The sequence below is a fragment of the Chlorocebus sabaeus genome, chromosome 11 (assembly GCF_047675955.1).
Source record: "Chlorocebus sabaeus isolate Y175 chromosome 11, mChlSab1.0.hap1, whole genome shotgun sequence".
Taxonomy (NCBI): domain Eukaryota; kingdom Metazoa; phylum Chordata; class Mammalia; order Primates; family Cercopithecidae; genus Chlorocebus; species Chlorocebus sabaeus.
In genome coordinates this window covers 63463443-63479954 of record NC_132914.1, presented here as the reverse complement: position 1 = coordinate 63479954, position 16512 = coordinate 63463443, and the positions used below count along the sequence as shown (strand labels likewise).

The 16512-nt window shown below is 37.6% G+C and overlaps 1 protein-coding gene across 2 annotated transcripts in view; it reads right to left on the bottom strand.

Moving 5' to 3' along the window:
• The window catches only part of IRAK3 (interleukin 1 receptor associated kinase 3), a 58369-nt gene that overhangs the window by 14560 nt on the left and 27297 nt on the right, over nt 1-16512 (bottom strand). For both annotated transcript variants that reach the window (XM_008003928.3, XM_008003929.3), the window contains 3 exons: nt 16041-16105; nt 7426-7540; nt 5851-5969 (listed from right to left, as the gene is read on the bottom strand). In XM_008003928.3, the coding sequence (XP_008002119.1) occupies nt 5851-5969; nt 7426-7540; nt 16041-16105 (299 nt within the window). The remainder of the gene's footprint in view (nt 1-5850; nt 5970-7425; nt 7541-16040; nt 16106-16512) is intronic.

Genomic DNA, 16512 nt, shown 5'->3' with positions numbered 1-16512 from the left:
TCCTTTCTCCAAAATTCCTACTGTACAGCCCCAACGACATCATTTGGCACTTACAGGGAGATCACCTGATGTTGTTTACTTAAGCATAATGTTGAGTCTATAACAGGGTCACATTCTCCTGTAACAGTCCTAGACTCGTGAGTATAGAGCCCAGGACAAAAATAGGCAGGTATAATGTCAAAGAATTGACAGCAACAAGAGGTCACCTTAAGACTGTCTTGGTTGGCTCCGAATGTGCAAGTGTGAAAACTTTTGGCCATTCTCTGGCCACAGAAAGACAGACAAGCCCTGGGTCTGAACTCTGATTTCTTTTTCTTCTTTTTGTTTTGTTTGTTTGTTTTAGACAGAGTCTCGCTCTGTCACCCAGGCTGTAGTGCAGTGATGCAATTTCAGCTCACTGCAACCTCCACCTCCTGGGTTCAAGCAATTCTCCTGCCTCAGCCTCCAGAGTAGTTGGGACTACAAGCACATGCCACCATGCCTGGTTAATTTTTATTTATTCATTTTTTGTGTGTATGTATTTTTAGTAGAGATGGAGTTTTAGCATGTTGGCCAGGCTGGTCTCAAACTCCTGACCTCAAGTGATCTGCCTACCTCGGTCTCCCAAAGTGCTGGGATTATAGGTGTGAGCCACCGCACCTGGCCTGAACACAGGTTTCTGGTGGTCTTCCCACATCCACATCCTCATCCTCCCTCCTCCCTGCTGAAGACATGAGTACCATTTCACTTTGCTTTAGACAAAAGATGTTATTCATACTTTGGGCACCAGGCTGCTGAATAATGACTTTCCAGCTTTCATTTTAAAAACTATTTTAAAACCATAAAAATGACAGATTATCCAGCTTCTTTACTGATAAAATTAATTACACAGAATGATTGAACTGATAACTTAAGGATTTCATTTAGTAACTTGAGACTGTCTTTTGGAACTTTTTCCAATTATTTGGCTTGAGATAGTAAGGTCTGATGCCAAGTTATTTTTGCCTAATAAATTTTATGTTATTGTTAGACTAGAACATACTCTTTAAATACAATCTAAAGAACATAAAGAAGTAAAAAAATAAGCCATTGAAAAATAAGCTATAGTTTCTCCAACCAAATAAAATGTTGTTGATATTTTGGTATGTTTTACTTTTAATATTTTTTTAATGCATGAATTTGTAGTTATACGAAGTTATAATTATATACTATATGTTACTTTAATTTGGTCTTTTCCACTTAATCTCACCATATATACATTGTTCCATGTTATTTCATACTGTTAAAAACATAATAATATCAAAGATTTGGGATAAAGTGTTCTGTGACTCATCACTCTGAAGCCCAAATACAGAAAAGAAAATAAAGGTAACAGCATCTTCCATTGTTCACTCCTCCAATAAAAACAGAGCCCCGAATTACTCAGGGAAAAGGCCACTGTTTAACACAGATTTTGAGATGTCCTTTTCTGAGCCAATCATTGGAGCTGTATAATAAAACTGCATCCCTCCTAGAAGCTGTCTCCCTTACATAGATTTAGAAAATTAATACGACAAAGGCAGAAGAGGCAGGGATTTCAGACAGCTCAGTCCTAAGAGCACTGACCTACACACAGAGGGATCAAGACTCAGAGAGGCCCAGGTTTAGAGCACAGCAGAGGATTCATTTAAAAGAGATTCAGGAGGGTAATCTAGGTCAGCCAATCACATCTGGCCGAGGCTGCTGGGGCCTGTCATTACCATCTGACAGGTGTTCAGTGTCCCAAATGAACTGAGTTGGTCTCGTTCCAGCTTCTAGAGAACAGGTGTGCACACCACCAAATACTAGGGGAAAATCCACTGTTACTGTTGGCACTAATTAACATCTTTGCTGGCAGGTTCAGCAGAAAGGCCAAGAGTTCAATGACTGTGGAAGGGACTGATTTGCTTTGGAACAGGCAGGGATACACTGATGAGCCCTTGTGAAACCACAGTTCTCTAACAAATGCCCACAGCCACGGATCTCCATACCCTGACACATGCCTGGGTATGCACATTTTATGAATGGGTTACATTGAAATCCTTGAACTCTTTGGAACACCCAGAAAGGCAACAATTGTCAGCAGCCCCACCACCAAGTAAAATATAAAATACATTGCTAGATGCATTTCAAGCCCTGTCTCTTCCATAATATTCTGTGTCTGATCAGATCTCTCTGGGTACTCTGTACCTTTGTTACCTGTTGGGCATTCTTTCTAGCAGTGTTGCTTAAATGATTTTTATAGTTCTGTACATCCAGATGAGTTCCTGGGATAGTGACCTGGAAGAACTGGCCTCCTTGTAAGTTGTGAGAACCTTTTGGTTTCCACCTATATCCTAGACGAGCTGCAGACTCTCACTAGAGCCCAGCTTGTCAAACCTAGTTCCTCAGCCTAGTCAGCATCTAAAGCCTCATTCCATCCCCTGCTCACCACAGTCCTTATTCTTCTCTAGTCTCACTTTACCTTATTCTCCAACCTTGTCCTTTCTTTTCCAACCAACTGATTTCTCTTGCTTTTACCATATACGTGACAATTCTTTACTCTGTTCCTTTGAACAAATTATTGCCTCCACCAGGAATATTCTCTCCCCTTCTTTCAAGCAATCCCACTTTTTCCAAGACCTGGCTTGGAACTCTCTAATGAGAGGAAGCCTTGTCAGACCAGCCACTCAGTGGGCATAGTTACCGTTGCACTACACATTTTGTGTTTATGTTATCTTTCTGATCACCAGGTTGAACCTTCAAGGACAAGACTATCATCAGCAATGTCTCTCCCACTGTGGTCTAACACAATGATCTGTACACAACAGATGTTCTATAAACATTTGTGAAGTAAGATGAATGGGATTCTCGAGATATTTAATAAACACTTTTTTTTTAAGTGGAGAATGGGGTTTCACCATGTTGGCCAGGCTGGTCTCAAACTCCTGGCCTCACGTAATTGACCCACTTTGGCCTCCCAAAGTGCCGGGATTACGAGCGTAAGCCACCACACCTGGTCAGTAAACATATTAACAGAGAAGTAATTTTTCTTAAACTAGAGCTTAGTCGGTGGGTCCACTTTTCAAACACTATAAACTGACGATAGAGGGAGGAGTGTTAAGTAAAAAGACTGATTGGCCACCACAGTACTTAGTCTTTGCCATTGTGCCACTCTCACCACTTCTCGACCAGTTAGGACAGGAGTTACCACTGAAGATGTGTACACTCTGTGCCAAGGACCTTATGTCATTTAACCCTAAGAGATAGAAGCTATTATTCTACTACTAGCATTTTGCAGAGGGGAAGATTGAGGCTTGCAGACATTAAGCAATTTGCTCAGAATTGCATTTTAAGTGGAAAGCCTCTCTGATTTAAACATTATGGGGACAATGAGCTAAGAGAAAAGGATGGGAGGAGGGTGGGGAGCAAAGTACGTGAAAAACAAAAATCTTTGGGTCACATTTTTCAGAACTCTGTCCTGTCAAATCTTCCTTTATAACTATGGTGGCTGCCATCTCCCAACATGACTCCACGCACCCCAGCCCCACCCTTCCCCACCCCGTCCTTCACCACCCCACTTGGCTCCATCCTTGGGTCCCAGGGAGGCTCTGGTTCCCCAGCAGGAAGAGTTGGCTAAAGATGGCTCACAGCTGAATCACAGTCTGAGAACTGTCTTGGTAGAAGGGAGTTGCCTCACCCAGCCACATTACTGCTCCACAAGAGGGCTGGTCAGATGCAGGGGTGCAAAGTCCAGAGTGCCCTACCTGCCTCTGGGATGTCTTTGAAGGACCATCCCAGCTTCAGTGCTTCCCCATAGCATGGACTGAGGCCTCTAGGACAACAATATCCCAACTCAACCTCTCCAACTGCCCAATCCTGCCTTTTTCCTTTCCTCACTTCATTTGCTGTGCCTGAGAGCTCTCCCTTAAAAATCTCCTGCAGGTAAATCTGTGCTTCTGGGCCCACTTCCTGGGAACCTGCCTGAAGACACGGACCAACAGTGAGAAAGTGGAAATGAGGGCCCAAAGCCTGTGCTCTCACCAAATACCAGGAGAGAGACGCTGTCACATCCAAATCACCTTGCCCAATTTCAGCCGTGAAAAATAACGGGACATGGGCAGAGCTTGCCTCTGCCTCCCTCCCTGCCCTGATGCTCCCTTTGCTTCAGTTAGTGACTCTCTGTCCCCGTCTCCCATCAAGAGCCAAAACCCCAAGACCTTCTCTTTTCTTTCTCCTTCAAACTCTGCATTCAGGAAAGGATTTGATGAACTCAGCCACACAAAAGGAAACTTAATAAAATTAATCTATTACTTCTTGGGGATTTAAAATAAGCTAATACTTACTTTAAGTTTAGACCAAGGGAAGAATATGTTCAGCAACATTCCAGATATTTATTTACTCAGTAAAACATATACTTGAGCACTTCGTGTGCTCAGTGTTGGTTGCAAGCTGAGTGGAGAAGGGATTGTTTTAGGTTGTGGGCGGCCACCTCAGCTCTTTGAAAGCAATCTCAACAGATAACTCCACTGACTCAAGACCCTCATGGTCCCTCTATATTCAGGTCCCTTGAGTGTGCATCAATTTTATGCTGTTTCTACAAAGCCACTAGCAGTTGCTGGATTACCACACTGCAACAGGCACAGACATCTATGGGTAGGTCATCCCACTCCTCCAGAACTAAGTGAAACCTAGAATCTTTTCCTATGGAGTTCATTTCCTCCAAAAAACAAGTAAGTAATCAGCTCCTCTTCTGCCCAAGTCAAAAGCATCCTACAAATTTTTTTTCAAGATACTGGGAAATGGTTCAGAAGCAGCAGCAGTCTTTTAAATTCAGTCTTCCTTGATATTCAGCAAAGGTGTATTCATGTACTTTTGGACAGGTTCAAGATAAAGGGCAAATAGAAAAAAATTCACCAGCAGGGGGTATCTAGTCTGTGTGAATGATTCTTTATGCCTAGAAGAAGAAATGTGGGAGATGTTGCTTCTAATTTTCTCATGTCTCAAAAAATGAACACTGGGGTTGCTGCTCAGCTTGTCGTAGGTTAATACATAAAGTTACGAGACAGCAGGCTCAGTAGGATGAGCAAGACACTGGAGACTCAAGGACAAACAATTTTTATCGCTATTTACTACTGCCAGCTTGCTAGGAATCCCCATTTAAGTTGCTTGATTTTTCTTTAAGCTTCAGTTTTTAAAAAAAGTAGATAAAGACAGGTTCATTTCACAAAGTGCCATTAATAATTACTAAAATACAGATGCTTCTCAACTTATGAGGTTACATCCTGACAAACTCATGGTAAGTCGAAAATGCATTTAATACACCTAACCTACCGAACATCCTAACTTAGCCTAGTCTATGTTAAATGTGCTCAGAACAATTATATTAGCCTACAGTTGGGCAAAATCATCTAGTGCAAAGGCTAGTTTATAATAAAGTGTTAACTACCTCATACAATAAATTGAATACTGTACTGAAACTGAAAAACAGAATGACCGTATGGGGATACTCAAAGTATGATTTCTACTTAACACGTATCACTTTTGTGCCATTGTAAAGTCAAAAAAAATCCTTTTGTTGAATCAGCATAAATTGGGACCATCTGTACACAGAATTGTCTATCCTACATTGTTCATTAATAATTCCCAAAGATAATGCAAACCCTCTTTTTGGCAACATACATACAGCTTTTTAAATTTGGTAGACACATTTTCATTAATAAAAATATAGGATTTTTAAATACCTAGATGAGAGTTCTTAACACACACACACATAGACCAGGAGAACTATAGCAGAGAATAGTGTGAAGTATGACTCACGTGTGAGGATAAAAGAAGCTTTCAGGAATAACCAAAAGCTCTGGAATCATTTACCTTGATATACTGCCACAGATGACCGAGCATGGTTGAACGTTGTGCAGGTAGTGAATGGCTTTGGATATTCCTATTAATATACTGATTCGAACGTGCCAAGGGAGTGGGGCCGTGTCACCCTAAAACGACAACAGCAATTGGTTTGGTTGCACTTTCTGAGTAAAAACTACCTATGTATTCATTATGCAGACATACACCAGAATAGAAGCAGATAGCAAGGTGGGGTGAGGTGGGTGAATCAACGTTTTGGTTTTCCAAAACTTATTTTTAATTCCAGATGGGTTTCCTTCTGCTACTGATGACAGTTCTAGGCCTCTTTATAGACAATGAAAATACTCCATACTTCTTAATATTAGCTTAATCAAAACACACCTAGTAAGGTAACACTACTTAAAAGTTCATTAAATAAGATTTTTCAGTTACTTGTGGTACAATAGTATTAGTAATTGAGACCATCTGCTTTTATTTTCATCCTCACTGAAACTTAACCTATTTGGAATCAATTTTTAAACTTAACCTCCAAAAACATCTAATGAGGGATCATGGCATTTATTCAACCTCCTTCTCTCTCTCTCTCCCTCTCTCTGTCTCTCTCTTTTTTTTTTTTTTTTTTTTTATATATTTTTTTGAGACAAGGTCTCACTCCGTGTCACCCAGGCTGGAGTACAGTAGCACAATCGTAGCTCACTACAGCCTCCATGTCCCTGGGCTCAAGCAATTGTCCTGCCTCTGCCTCTCAAGTAGATGGGACAGGCATGTGCCACCATGACCAGCAATTTATTTACTTGCTTATTTGAGGCAGAGTCTTGCTCTGTTGCCCAGACTGGAGTGCAATGGCACAATCTCCAGGCTGGAGTGCAATGGCACAATCTCGGCTCGCTGCAACCTCTGCCTCCCAGGTTCAAGCGATCCTCCTGCCTCAGTCTCCTGAGTAGCTGGGATTACAGGTGCACGCTACCACGCCCAGCTAATTTTTGTATTTTTAGTGGATATGGGGTTTCACCATGTTGGTCAGGCTGGTCCCGAACTCCTGACCTCGTGATCCACCCACCTTGCCCTCCCGAAGTGCTGGTATTACAGGCATGAGCCACCGTGCCCAACCTATTCTTTTTTTTAGTAGAGGCGAGATCTGGCTATGTTGTCTAGGCTGCCTCTTTCTCTTTAGAGTCTGTGTCACTGTTATGGCAATCCTTTGTATTGAAGGATACTTTATACAAAGTTATACAAATTAAAATTATCTAAGGAATAAGAGTAGTTGATGCCAACTCACTGGAGGTACAGAATCAAATATTATATAACATGGTTGCCAAAAGATTTGCTGGGTTCTTACTATATAATGAGTAAGAACCCAATATGGTTGCCAAAATGTTGCACAAAACACATTAACTCAGGTATTTGCTCAGCCTCCTAAAAGTAAGACATTAATCCAAGAAGTACTGCTTCCTTGGGAAACCCATCCTTCGCTTTCCTCTCATACAAACACATCTTGCCTCCCAGCTCTCCCAGATGGTTTCAGCAGCTCTCCCAGGACTTCAGGGGGTCAGAGGATCAGACAGAATAATAGAAAGAACTTACTACACACTGCAATCTGTCAAAAAGTGTTCCATTTCTCATGTATGGATAAACCAGACAGAACTTCTCAGTCTCTGTAAAATATGCAGCCAACTCTAGTATGTTTGGATGGTGAAACCTTGAAACGAAAGATGTTTTAAAGCCATCAAATTGCGTATTCAGACAGGAAATGAACAACACTCTGGTGTGGGAGTAGTAAGGTGGGATAGAGAATAGGCTTAAAGCAGAATATAAATTTGGCTGGACACATTGGGCACAGGACACAGATATGCTTTCCAAATTGGTCTAAAGAGTTCTAACAGCAAAGCGCAGTGGCTAGCACCTGTAATCCCAGCAATTTGGGAGGCCGAGGCGGGCAGATCACTTGAAGTCGGGAGTTTGAGACCTGCCTGGCCAACATGGTGAAATCCTATTTCTACTAAAAACACAAAAATTAGCTGGGCACGGTGGTGAGCACCTGGTTATTCCAGCTACTCAGAAGGCTGAGGCAGGAGAACTGCTTGAACCAGGAGGCAGAGGTTGCAGTGAACCTAGATCATGTCACTGCACTCCAGCCTGGGTGACAAGAGTGAGACTCCACCTCAAAAAAAAAAAAAAAAAAAAAATTCTAGCAAATACTAGTTACTGTTTTTGATTGACTGTAATCATGTAAATATAAATAAAACATCCAAATATAAGGCAGAAATTTTCAAAAAATGAGGAGTTTTAATGATTTGTAATATTGGAAACTTTACAAAAGATAGCACTATTCAATATTAACTTATTTTTATCAATATGAAAGACAACATGACTTATTAAGTAAACAGTGCAACTAAAATTGTTAGTTTGATTTATTTAAGTATATAAGTTTAAGTCACCAAAACATAAGAATAAATACCATTTTCATTCATCCACTTATTGAGCACTACTATGTCAGGTACTGTGCTAGATACCAGTTACACAGCTGAAAAGAGATGTCAGTGTCTTCACAAAGTTTGCATTATTGTCTAAATCCATATGACTAGTAATGTTTGATGTTGAGAACATATCACTGATTTTAAATCATAGATTTCTATGTCAGTGTAGTATACATTTCTCAGGCTTTTTTTCCCCTAATAATCGTTTATTAGCTTATTAACAAAAACTCTATTCCTCAATTGTGTGTGCTATCACTATGAGCCCAGGTAACAACTATGAAACATAAAATGTGAAATTCACACATACTGTGAGCTCAGTTTAATTCAAAAAGTACTTATGGGATAGCTACTATGTTCTGGGCAGGCTTGGGGATATTAAAATAAATCTGTAAAAAGTATTCTATTTATAAAAGCCTATTATTCATTTCTGCAGTAGCAAAATTTTCCCATAAACACACACATTCCTATATATATTGTGCGTATGTGGTGGGGGAGGGGGATTCTGATTCCTTTTCTTCCTCTTACTTCAAGGAAGGAAGCGTGTGTGTGTGTGTGTGTGTGTATGTGTGTATGTGTGTATGTATGTCTATACATGTACACACACAGAGAAGTTTTTATTTTTAAATATATCAAAGTCTTCTGTGATACAAGATCCCTACACCTATTATGATTCCAACTATACCTATAAAACGAAAAGCAATGGATTGAAAGGAAATTGAGGTAGTGTATTTAACAGTCCGTGTATACTTGGTTGGTTCTTCTGTAACTTAAAATAATTCAGAGAGACGAATCTTCTGGAAGGCAGTAGATAGTGGACATTGGATAGACACGGCCATGGCCTGGTGCTCTACTCTCTTGCTCAGACAGGAGAAAAGACCATGTGCTTATTTTTAAGTATTACTGATCAAACAGAAAAATGGATACTTTAGAGGTTACCAAGGTACGGAACGTGGAGATACCTTGGAGAAAGTTCGCTGGTTTTGTACCTGTGGACCCATGCCACCCAACTTTTTGCTACAAATTTTTAAATCAGTAGGGTTTTAGATTACATATATCAGAAGGTTAGCAGATCTGATACCTTCTAAAATCACTTCAGCCAACATTCTGAGTGCCTTGTTCAGACAAAATGATGCAAGCCCCATGGTGTGGTAAACAAACTTGAACAACTAACCTGGGATTGAATCTCCGGTCTTTTTAATGGCTGTGTTAACTTGGGCAAGTTATTTAATTGCTCTGAGCCTGTTCCTTTAACTGTAATCAGTAATTAAAACATCTATTTCCAAGGTTCTTATGAAAAGTAAATAAAAGGTTAAGCCAAAAGCCAGGTCCTCAAAAATTATTAGCTTTTTCTCCTTCCCTTGAGAAAAGAGGGAAAAAAGGAATCAGAAGTCACATTCTATGGAGTTTACAATTCTGTTTAAGGTAATTCCCTTAATATTAAACTAAAGAAACCTCATCCTTCAGGTCTCAGCTTAGATATTATTTATATCAAGAAACCCATTCTGCTGCTCATCCCCCAAGTTATCATTCCCTCTTCTGTGCTCGTATTTCCTCATCTTACCACTTAGTTTATTGAAATTGTCTGTTTACTTAGGAACTTCTCTCTCAATCCCATTTCTGATAGTACATTCTAAGAGGAGAAAGTTGCATCTGCCTTAGTCACATCTGAGAAGATGATTTAGGAAATAACTTGAATCTTATAGAAAAGGTAGGATGTACCTCAGTTTCCTCATCTGCAAAATGGGGATAACAGGAGAATTTATCTCATTGGATGGTCATAAGGATTAATGAATTAACACATGTAAAGCACTTGAAATAGGGCCTAACACAAAATAAATATTAGCAAAATAAAAATGGTACCCCAGGAATAGTCAACATTATAAAATTGTAAATCTCTCCAGATTAATCTATAAAGTTATTAAAATTCCATTAAAAATGCCAACAGAATTTTTGAAGTCTAGACAAGCTGTTGTTGTAGTTCACAGAAAATATCTCACCAGATAAACAAATGGATCAGGTAAATAAATGTAAAAAATGAAGCCATGAAAGTACTGGAAAAAATGGGAGAACTATTTTATTAGGTTGGTGCAAAAATTATTGCGGTTTTTGCCCAGCTACTAAGGAGGCTGAGGCAGAAGAATGGCGTGAACCCAGGAGGCAGAGCTTGCAGTGAGCTGAAATGGAACCACTGCACTCCAGCCTGGGTGACAGAGCAAGATTCCGTCTCAAAAAAAAAAAAAAAAGTAATGTTTACTTTTAATGGCAAAAAACGTGATAACTTTTAATGGCAAAACTGCAATAACTTTTACACCAACCTAAATATAACTTCTTAATGGAAAAGGCCTTTTAAACTATAACATAAAATCTAGAATCCCTAAAAGAAAACCTTGATAAATTTAACTGTATTAAAACCATTTCTACATGTCAACACTATAATAAGCAAAGATGAAATGACAGTACAGTAAAAAATTATTTGCATCTCATAACATAAAAATAGGCTGATTTTCTAATAGGAATTATAAAATATTCCTTCAAATCATTAAGAAAAAGACCAACAGTCTAATTTATAATAATAGGTAAGGAATATTATAAGCTATTTCATAGAAAATAAAATATATCTCTTAAATATAAAAAAGGATTATTAATATCACTCAGAAAAATTGATACTATGAGACTTCTTTTTCTGAGAGGCCTCAAATAAATAAAATATAAATGAAAGAGGAGACATTACAATTGATGCCACAGAAACACAAAGGATCATAAGAGACTATTATGAACTATCATATGCCAACAATCTGGAAAACGTAAAAGAAATAGATGGATTCCTAGAAACATACCATCCACCAAGACTGTATCACGAAGAAATAGAAAACCTAAACAGACCAATAACAACTAAGGAGATTGATTCAATAATCAAAAACCTCCAACAAAGAAAAGTCCAGGACCATAGAGCTTCTGGCAAAATTTTAACAAGCATTTAAAAAAGAATTAATACTAATTCTTGTCAAACTCTTAAAAAATTAAAGAGGAAGGAACACTGTCAATCTTATTTTATTAGGACAGCATTACCCTCATATCAAAGCCAGATAAGAACATAATGAGAAAAAGTTGTAGGCCAATATCCTTGATGGCCATAGATACAAAAATCTTCAACAAAATACTAGCAAGCTAAATTCAACAGAACATTGTTTGTTTGTTTGTTTGTTTGTTTGTTTGTTTGTTTTTGGAAATCGAGTCTTGCTTTGTTGCCCAGGCTAGAGTGTAGTGGCATGATCTCAGCTCACTGCAACCTCTGCCTCCCAGGCTCAAGCAAATCTTGTGCCTCAGCCTCCTGTGTAGCTGGGATTGCAAGCGTGCGCCATTATACCTGGCTAATTTTTTATATTTTTAGTACAGATGGGGTTTCATCATGTTGGCCAGGCTAGTCTTGAACTCCTGACCTCAGGTGATCCACCTTCCCTGGCCTCCCAAAGTGCTGGGATTACAGGCGTGAGCCATTGTTCCCAGTCTTCAACAGAACATTAATAGGATGAAATACCATAGTCAAACAGGACTTATCCCTGAGAAGCAAGAATGGTTCAACATGTGCAGATCTATAAATGATACACCATATTAACACACTGAAAAACAAAAATCACAAAACCATCTCAACAAAGGCAAAGGCATTTGATAAAATTCAACATCCTTTCATGATGGAACCTCTCAACAAATTAGGTGTAGGAGGAATGTATCTCAACATAATAAATGCCATATATGACAAACCCACAGTTAACATCATACCTAACAGTGAAAAGCTGAATGCTTTTCCTCTAAGTTCAGGAAAAAGATAAGGGTGCTCATACTTTCCATTTCTATTCAACATAAAGCTGGAAGTCCTAGCCAGAGCAATTAGGTAAGAAAAAGAAATAAGAGGCATCCTAATTGGAAAGGTAGAAGTTAATCGGCTCTGTCTGCAGATGACATGATGAAAACCCAAAAGACTCCACCAAAAAAACTGTTAAAACTAATAAACAAATTCAGAAAAGTTGCATAATACAAAATCAACGTATAAAAACTAACTATGTGTGTATATGCTAACAATGAACAATCTGAAAAGGAAATTAAAGAAATTGATCCTATTTACAACAGCATTAAAAAGAATAAAACTCTTAGGAATAAATTTAACCAAGGAGGTGAAAATTCTGTGCGTTCACAACTATAAGACACTGATGAAAGAAACTGAAGAAGACACAAATAAATGGAAAGATGCATTACATACATGAATTGAAATAATTAATATTGTTAAAATGTCCATACTACTCAAAGTGAGCTACACATTCAATGCAATTTCTATCAAAATTCCAATGACATTTTTCAAAAAATAGAAGAAGAATGCTAAAATTTATATAGAACCACAAAAGACCCCAAACAGTATAAGTGAGTTTAAGAAAGAAGAACAAAGCCAGAGGCATTCACTTCCTGATTTTAAACTATATTACAGAGCTATAGTAATAAAAACAATATAGCACTGGCATAAAAACAGACTCATTGACCAATGGAATAGAATTAAAAAAAAAAAAACAGAAATAAACCTCCATATACATCATCAACTAATCTTTGAAAAGGGCACTAAGTATATACAACAGAAAAAGAAAATTATCTTCAATAAATGGTGTTGGGAAAACTGAATACCCACATACAAAATAATAAAACTAGAACTTTGTCTTATACACCATATATAAAAATTATCTCAAAATGGATTAAATATTTAAATGTAATATCTGAAACCATACAAATCTGGAAGAAAACATAGGGAAAATTTTCCTTAACATTGGTCTTGGCAATGATTTTTTGGCTATGACACCAAAAGCGTAGGTGACAAAAGCAAAAATAAGCAAGTAGAACTATATCGAACTAAAAAGCTTCTGCACAGCAAAGGAAACAATCAACAAAATGAAAAGGAAACCTATGGAATGGCAGCAAATATTTGCAAACCATATATCTAATAAGGTGTTAAGATACAAAATAGTGAGGAATTCATACAACTCAATAGCAAAAAAGCAAATAACCTGATAAAAATGGGTAAATGACCCAAAGAGATAGTTTTTCAAAGAAGACATACCAATGACTAACAGGTATATGAAAAGATGCTCAACATCACTAATCATCAGAAAAATGCAAATCAAAACCACAATGAGATATCACCTCACACTTGTTAGGATGGCTATTATCAAAAAGTTGCCGAGGGTATGGAGAAAAAGATACGAGAGTTGCTGAGGGTATGGAGAAAAAGAAGTCCTTGTATGCTGTTGGTTGGAATATAAAGTGGTACAGCCATAATGGAGGTTCCTTAAAAAACTAAAAATACAACTGCCATAAGATCCAACAATCTCACTTCTGCGTATGTATTAGTCCGTTTTCATGCTGCTGATAAAGACATACCCAAGACCTGGCAATTTACAAAAGAAAGAGGCTGAATGGGCTTACAGTTCCATATGGTTGAGGATGCCCCACAATCATGGTGGAAGGTAAAAAGCACATCTCACATGGCGGCAGACAAAAGAACAGAGCATGTGCAGGGAAACTCCCCTTTTTAAAACCATCAGATCTTGTGAGACTTATTCACTATCACAAAAACAGTATGGGAGAAACTGCCCCCCTGACTCAATTATCTCCCACTAGGTCCCTCCCACAACACATGGGAATTATGGGAGTATATTCACGATGAGATTTGGGTGGTGACACAGAGCCAAACCATATCAGGGTATGTATGTAAAAGAAATAAAATCAGTATCTCAAAGAGATATCTGTGCTCTCATGTTTAATGCAGCATTTTTCACAGTAACCAAGACATAGACACAACTTAAATGTCCATTGACAGATGAATGGATAAACAATAAAGAAAGTGTGATACGTACAACACACATGCACACACAAAAAAAATGGAATATTATTCAGCCATAAAAAGAAGAAAATCCTGCCATTTTCAACAACATAGATGAACCTGGAAGACATTATGCTAAGTGAAATAAGCCAGACACAGAAGACAAATACTGCATGATCTCACTTACATGTGGAAGCTAAAAAAGTCAAACATAGAGAAGCACAGAGCAGAAAAATAGTTACCAAGGGCTGGGGGTTGGGAAAAATAGAGAGATGTTGGTCAAAGCAGACAACCTTTCCATTGTACAATGAATACATTCTGGGGATCTAAAGTACAGCATGGGTGGTGATAGATGTATTAATTAATTTGATTGTGGAATCATTAGACAGTGTGTACATACTGTATATCAAATCATCACACTGTACACATTAATATATACAATTTTTATTTGTCAATAAATATTTTTTCAAAAGCTACACTGATAAACTATTTTCACCTAACAGATTGGCAAAAATTAAGAGGTAAGAATAAACACCAGGCTGGCAACAATGGAAAACCAGGCACTCATGTATGACTTCTTTGAAAGTAAATTGTTATAACTTATATTGGAGGACAATTTGTTATGATAAAATGCACATAACCATTTAATACCACCATTTGATGAGAATTTACTTTACAGATATACTCAAATAAGTATGAAATAACATAAATACAAGGTTTTCTTGTTGCAGCATTATTTTCATATAATAAAATATTAGAACAAATCTAAGAAACCATCAACAGGGGAATGGTTACGTAAACTACAGTACAGAATATAATAGAATATGAAAATAAGCAATGTGAACAATGTGTTCGTGTCACCGCTTGTTAAAGGAGAAAAATAAGAAAACAAAATACATATTTGTCTACACACAAAATATCTCTGGAAATATATACAAGGAACTGGTAATACTGTTGCCTTGGAAAGATCAGCTGGGTGACTGGATGATAACGGTGGGAGAAAATCTTTTCTTGGTCTATCCTTTTTCACTTTTGAAATTTTGCTATGTTTGAACCTGACTTTCGTAAGCAAATAAATAAAACAATCACATGTAAAAACTTTTTACTATTACGATTTTGGATTTCATTTTTTATTGACTAAGTGATATGTAAGCTTTGATGATTAGCCTCTACTGTTCTGATTTCTGGTCTTCAGTCTAAAAGAAAATGAATTCAGTATAATGCCTTCTCTCTTCACCTTCCTCTCTGCCTCCCGACTTCACATCTTGATTAAAAAAATATCGAAAAGAAATTTCCTATTTGTAAAGAGTGACAAGTAAACTCTACAGGGTTAGAGGCTTTCAATGAGGAAGGCTGCACAGCTGCAGATATGAATATATATATGAAAATGAAGTAATTTCAATTTGTCTCCAAGGACTCTCAGACTCAGGAGTGAATTCCCGAAAAATAATATATACATCAAAATCGCTTGATTTCTTTGTCTAAAACTCTCTTCCTGAACAGAGTTATACTGATGAAACAGCTTATAGACTGGAATGTCTCTAAGGAAGAGAGGAAATGGTGAAATATAGACCTAACGTTCTAAGAGTTACTATTCAGCCATGTTAGTCACATATGATTTAACCCACTTCCTTGTGACAGTTTCCTGTTAAAATATGTTCAAGGGAATTATGTAAATGATCTATTTTAAAATGTACTTTAAGGAATATACTAAAGCACATGTCAAAATTGATCCAAAGTTCTAACATCCAAATCAAATGTATTACATATCACGCCAAGCTCTGTGCTGTAAAATAAAAAATGAACAGAGATGAAACCCAGGCACAAAGAGGAGGAAATTCCAGAGAAAACATACTCACAGTAGTAAGACTTCAAGCTCAGATAAAAACCTCTTCCAATGCTTCTTACATTGCATTTTTTTCTCCTACATATACAGAAAGACAAGAACAAAATTAAGAAAAGAATTTGTTTCTAGGATTCTTAACCCAGGGTCTATAGTCTCCTTAAATTAGATGAACTTTTTGGTGTAAATGCTTATGAACACTTTTCTGGGGAAATAATCTTTAGCTTTTACCAGATTTTCAAAAATCCATTAGCCCCAAAAGAGATCTAGAATGAGTGTTCTTGAATGAAGTTTTTCATGCAATGTATTGCCTTGCTAAACTCTTTCATCATATTTTGTACACATTTACATAAATTCAAAAACATTCTGTGTATTCAAAGACAATCCCATGACAGCTAGAACCTCCCCCACTTGATCTTACAAAGAATCCAGTTTGTGTTATTTCTATCCTGCTGCAAAATTTCACTAATTTGGTGTTTATGACTTGG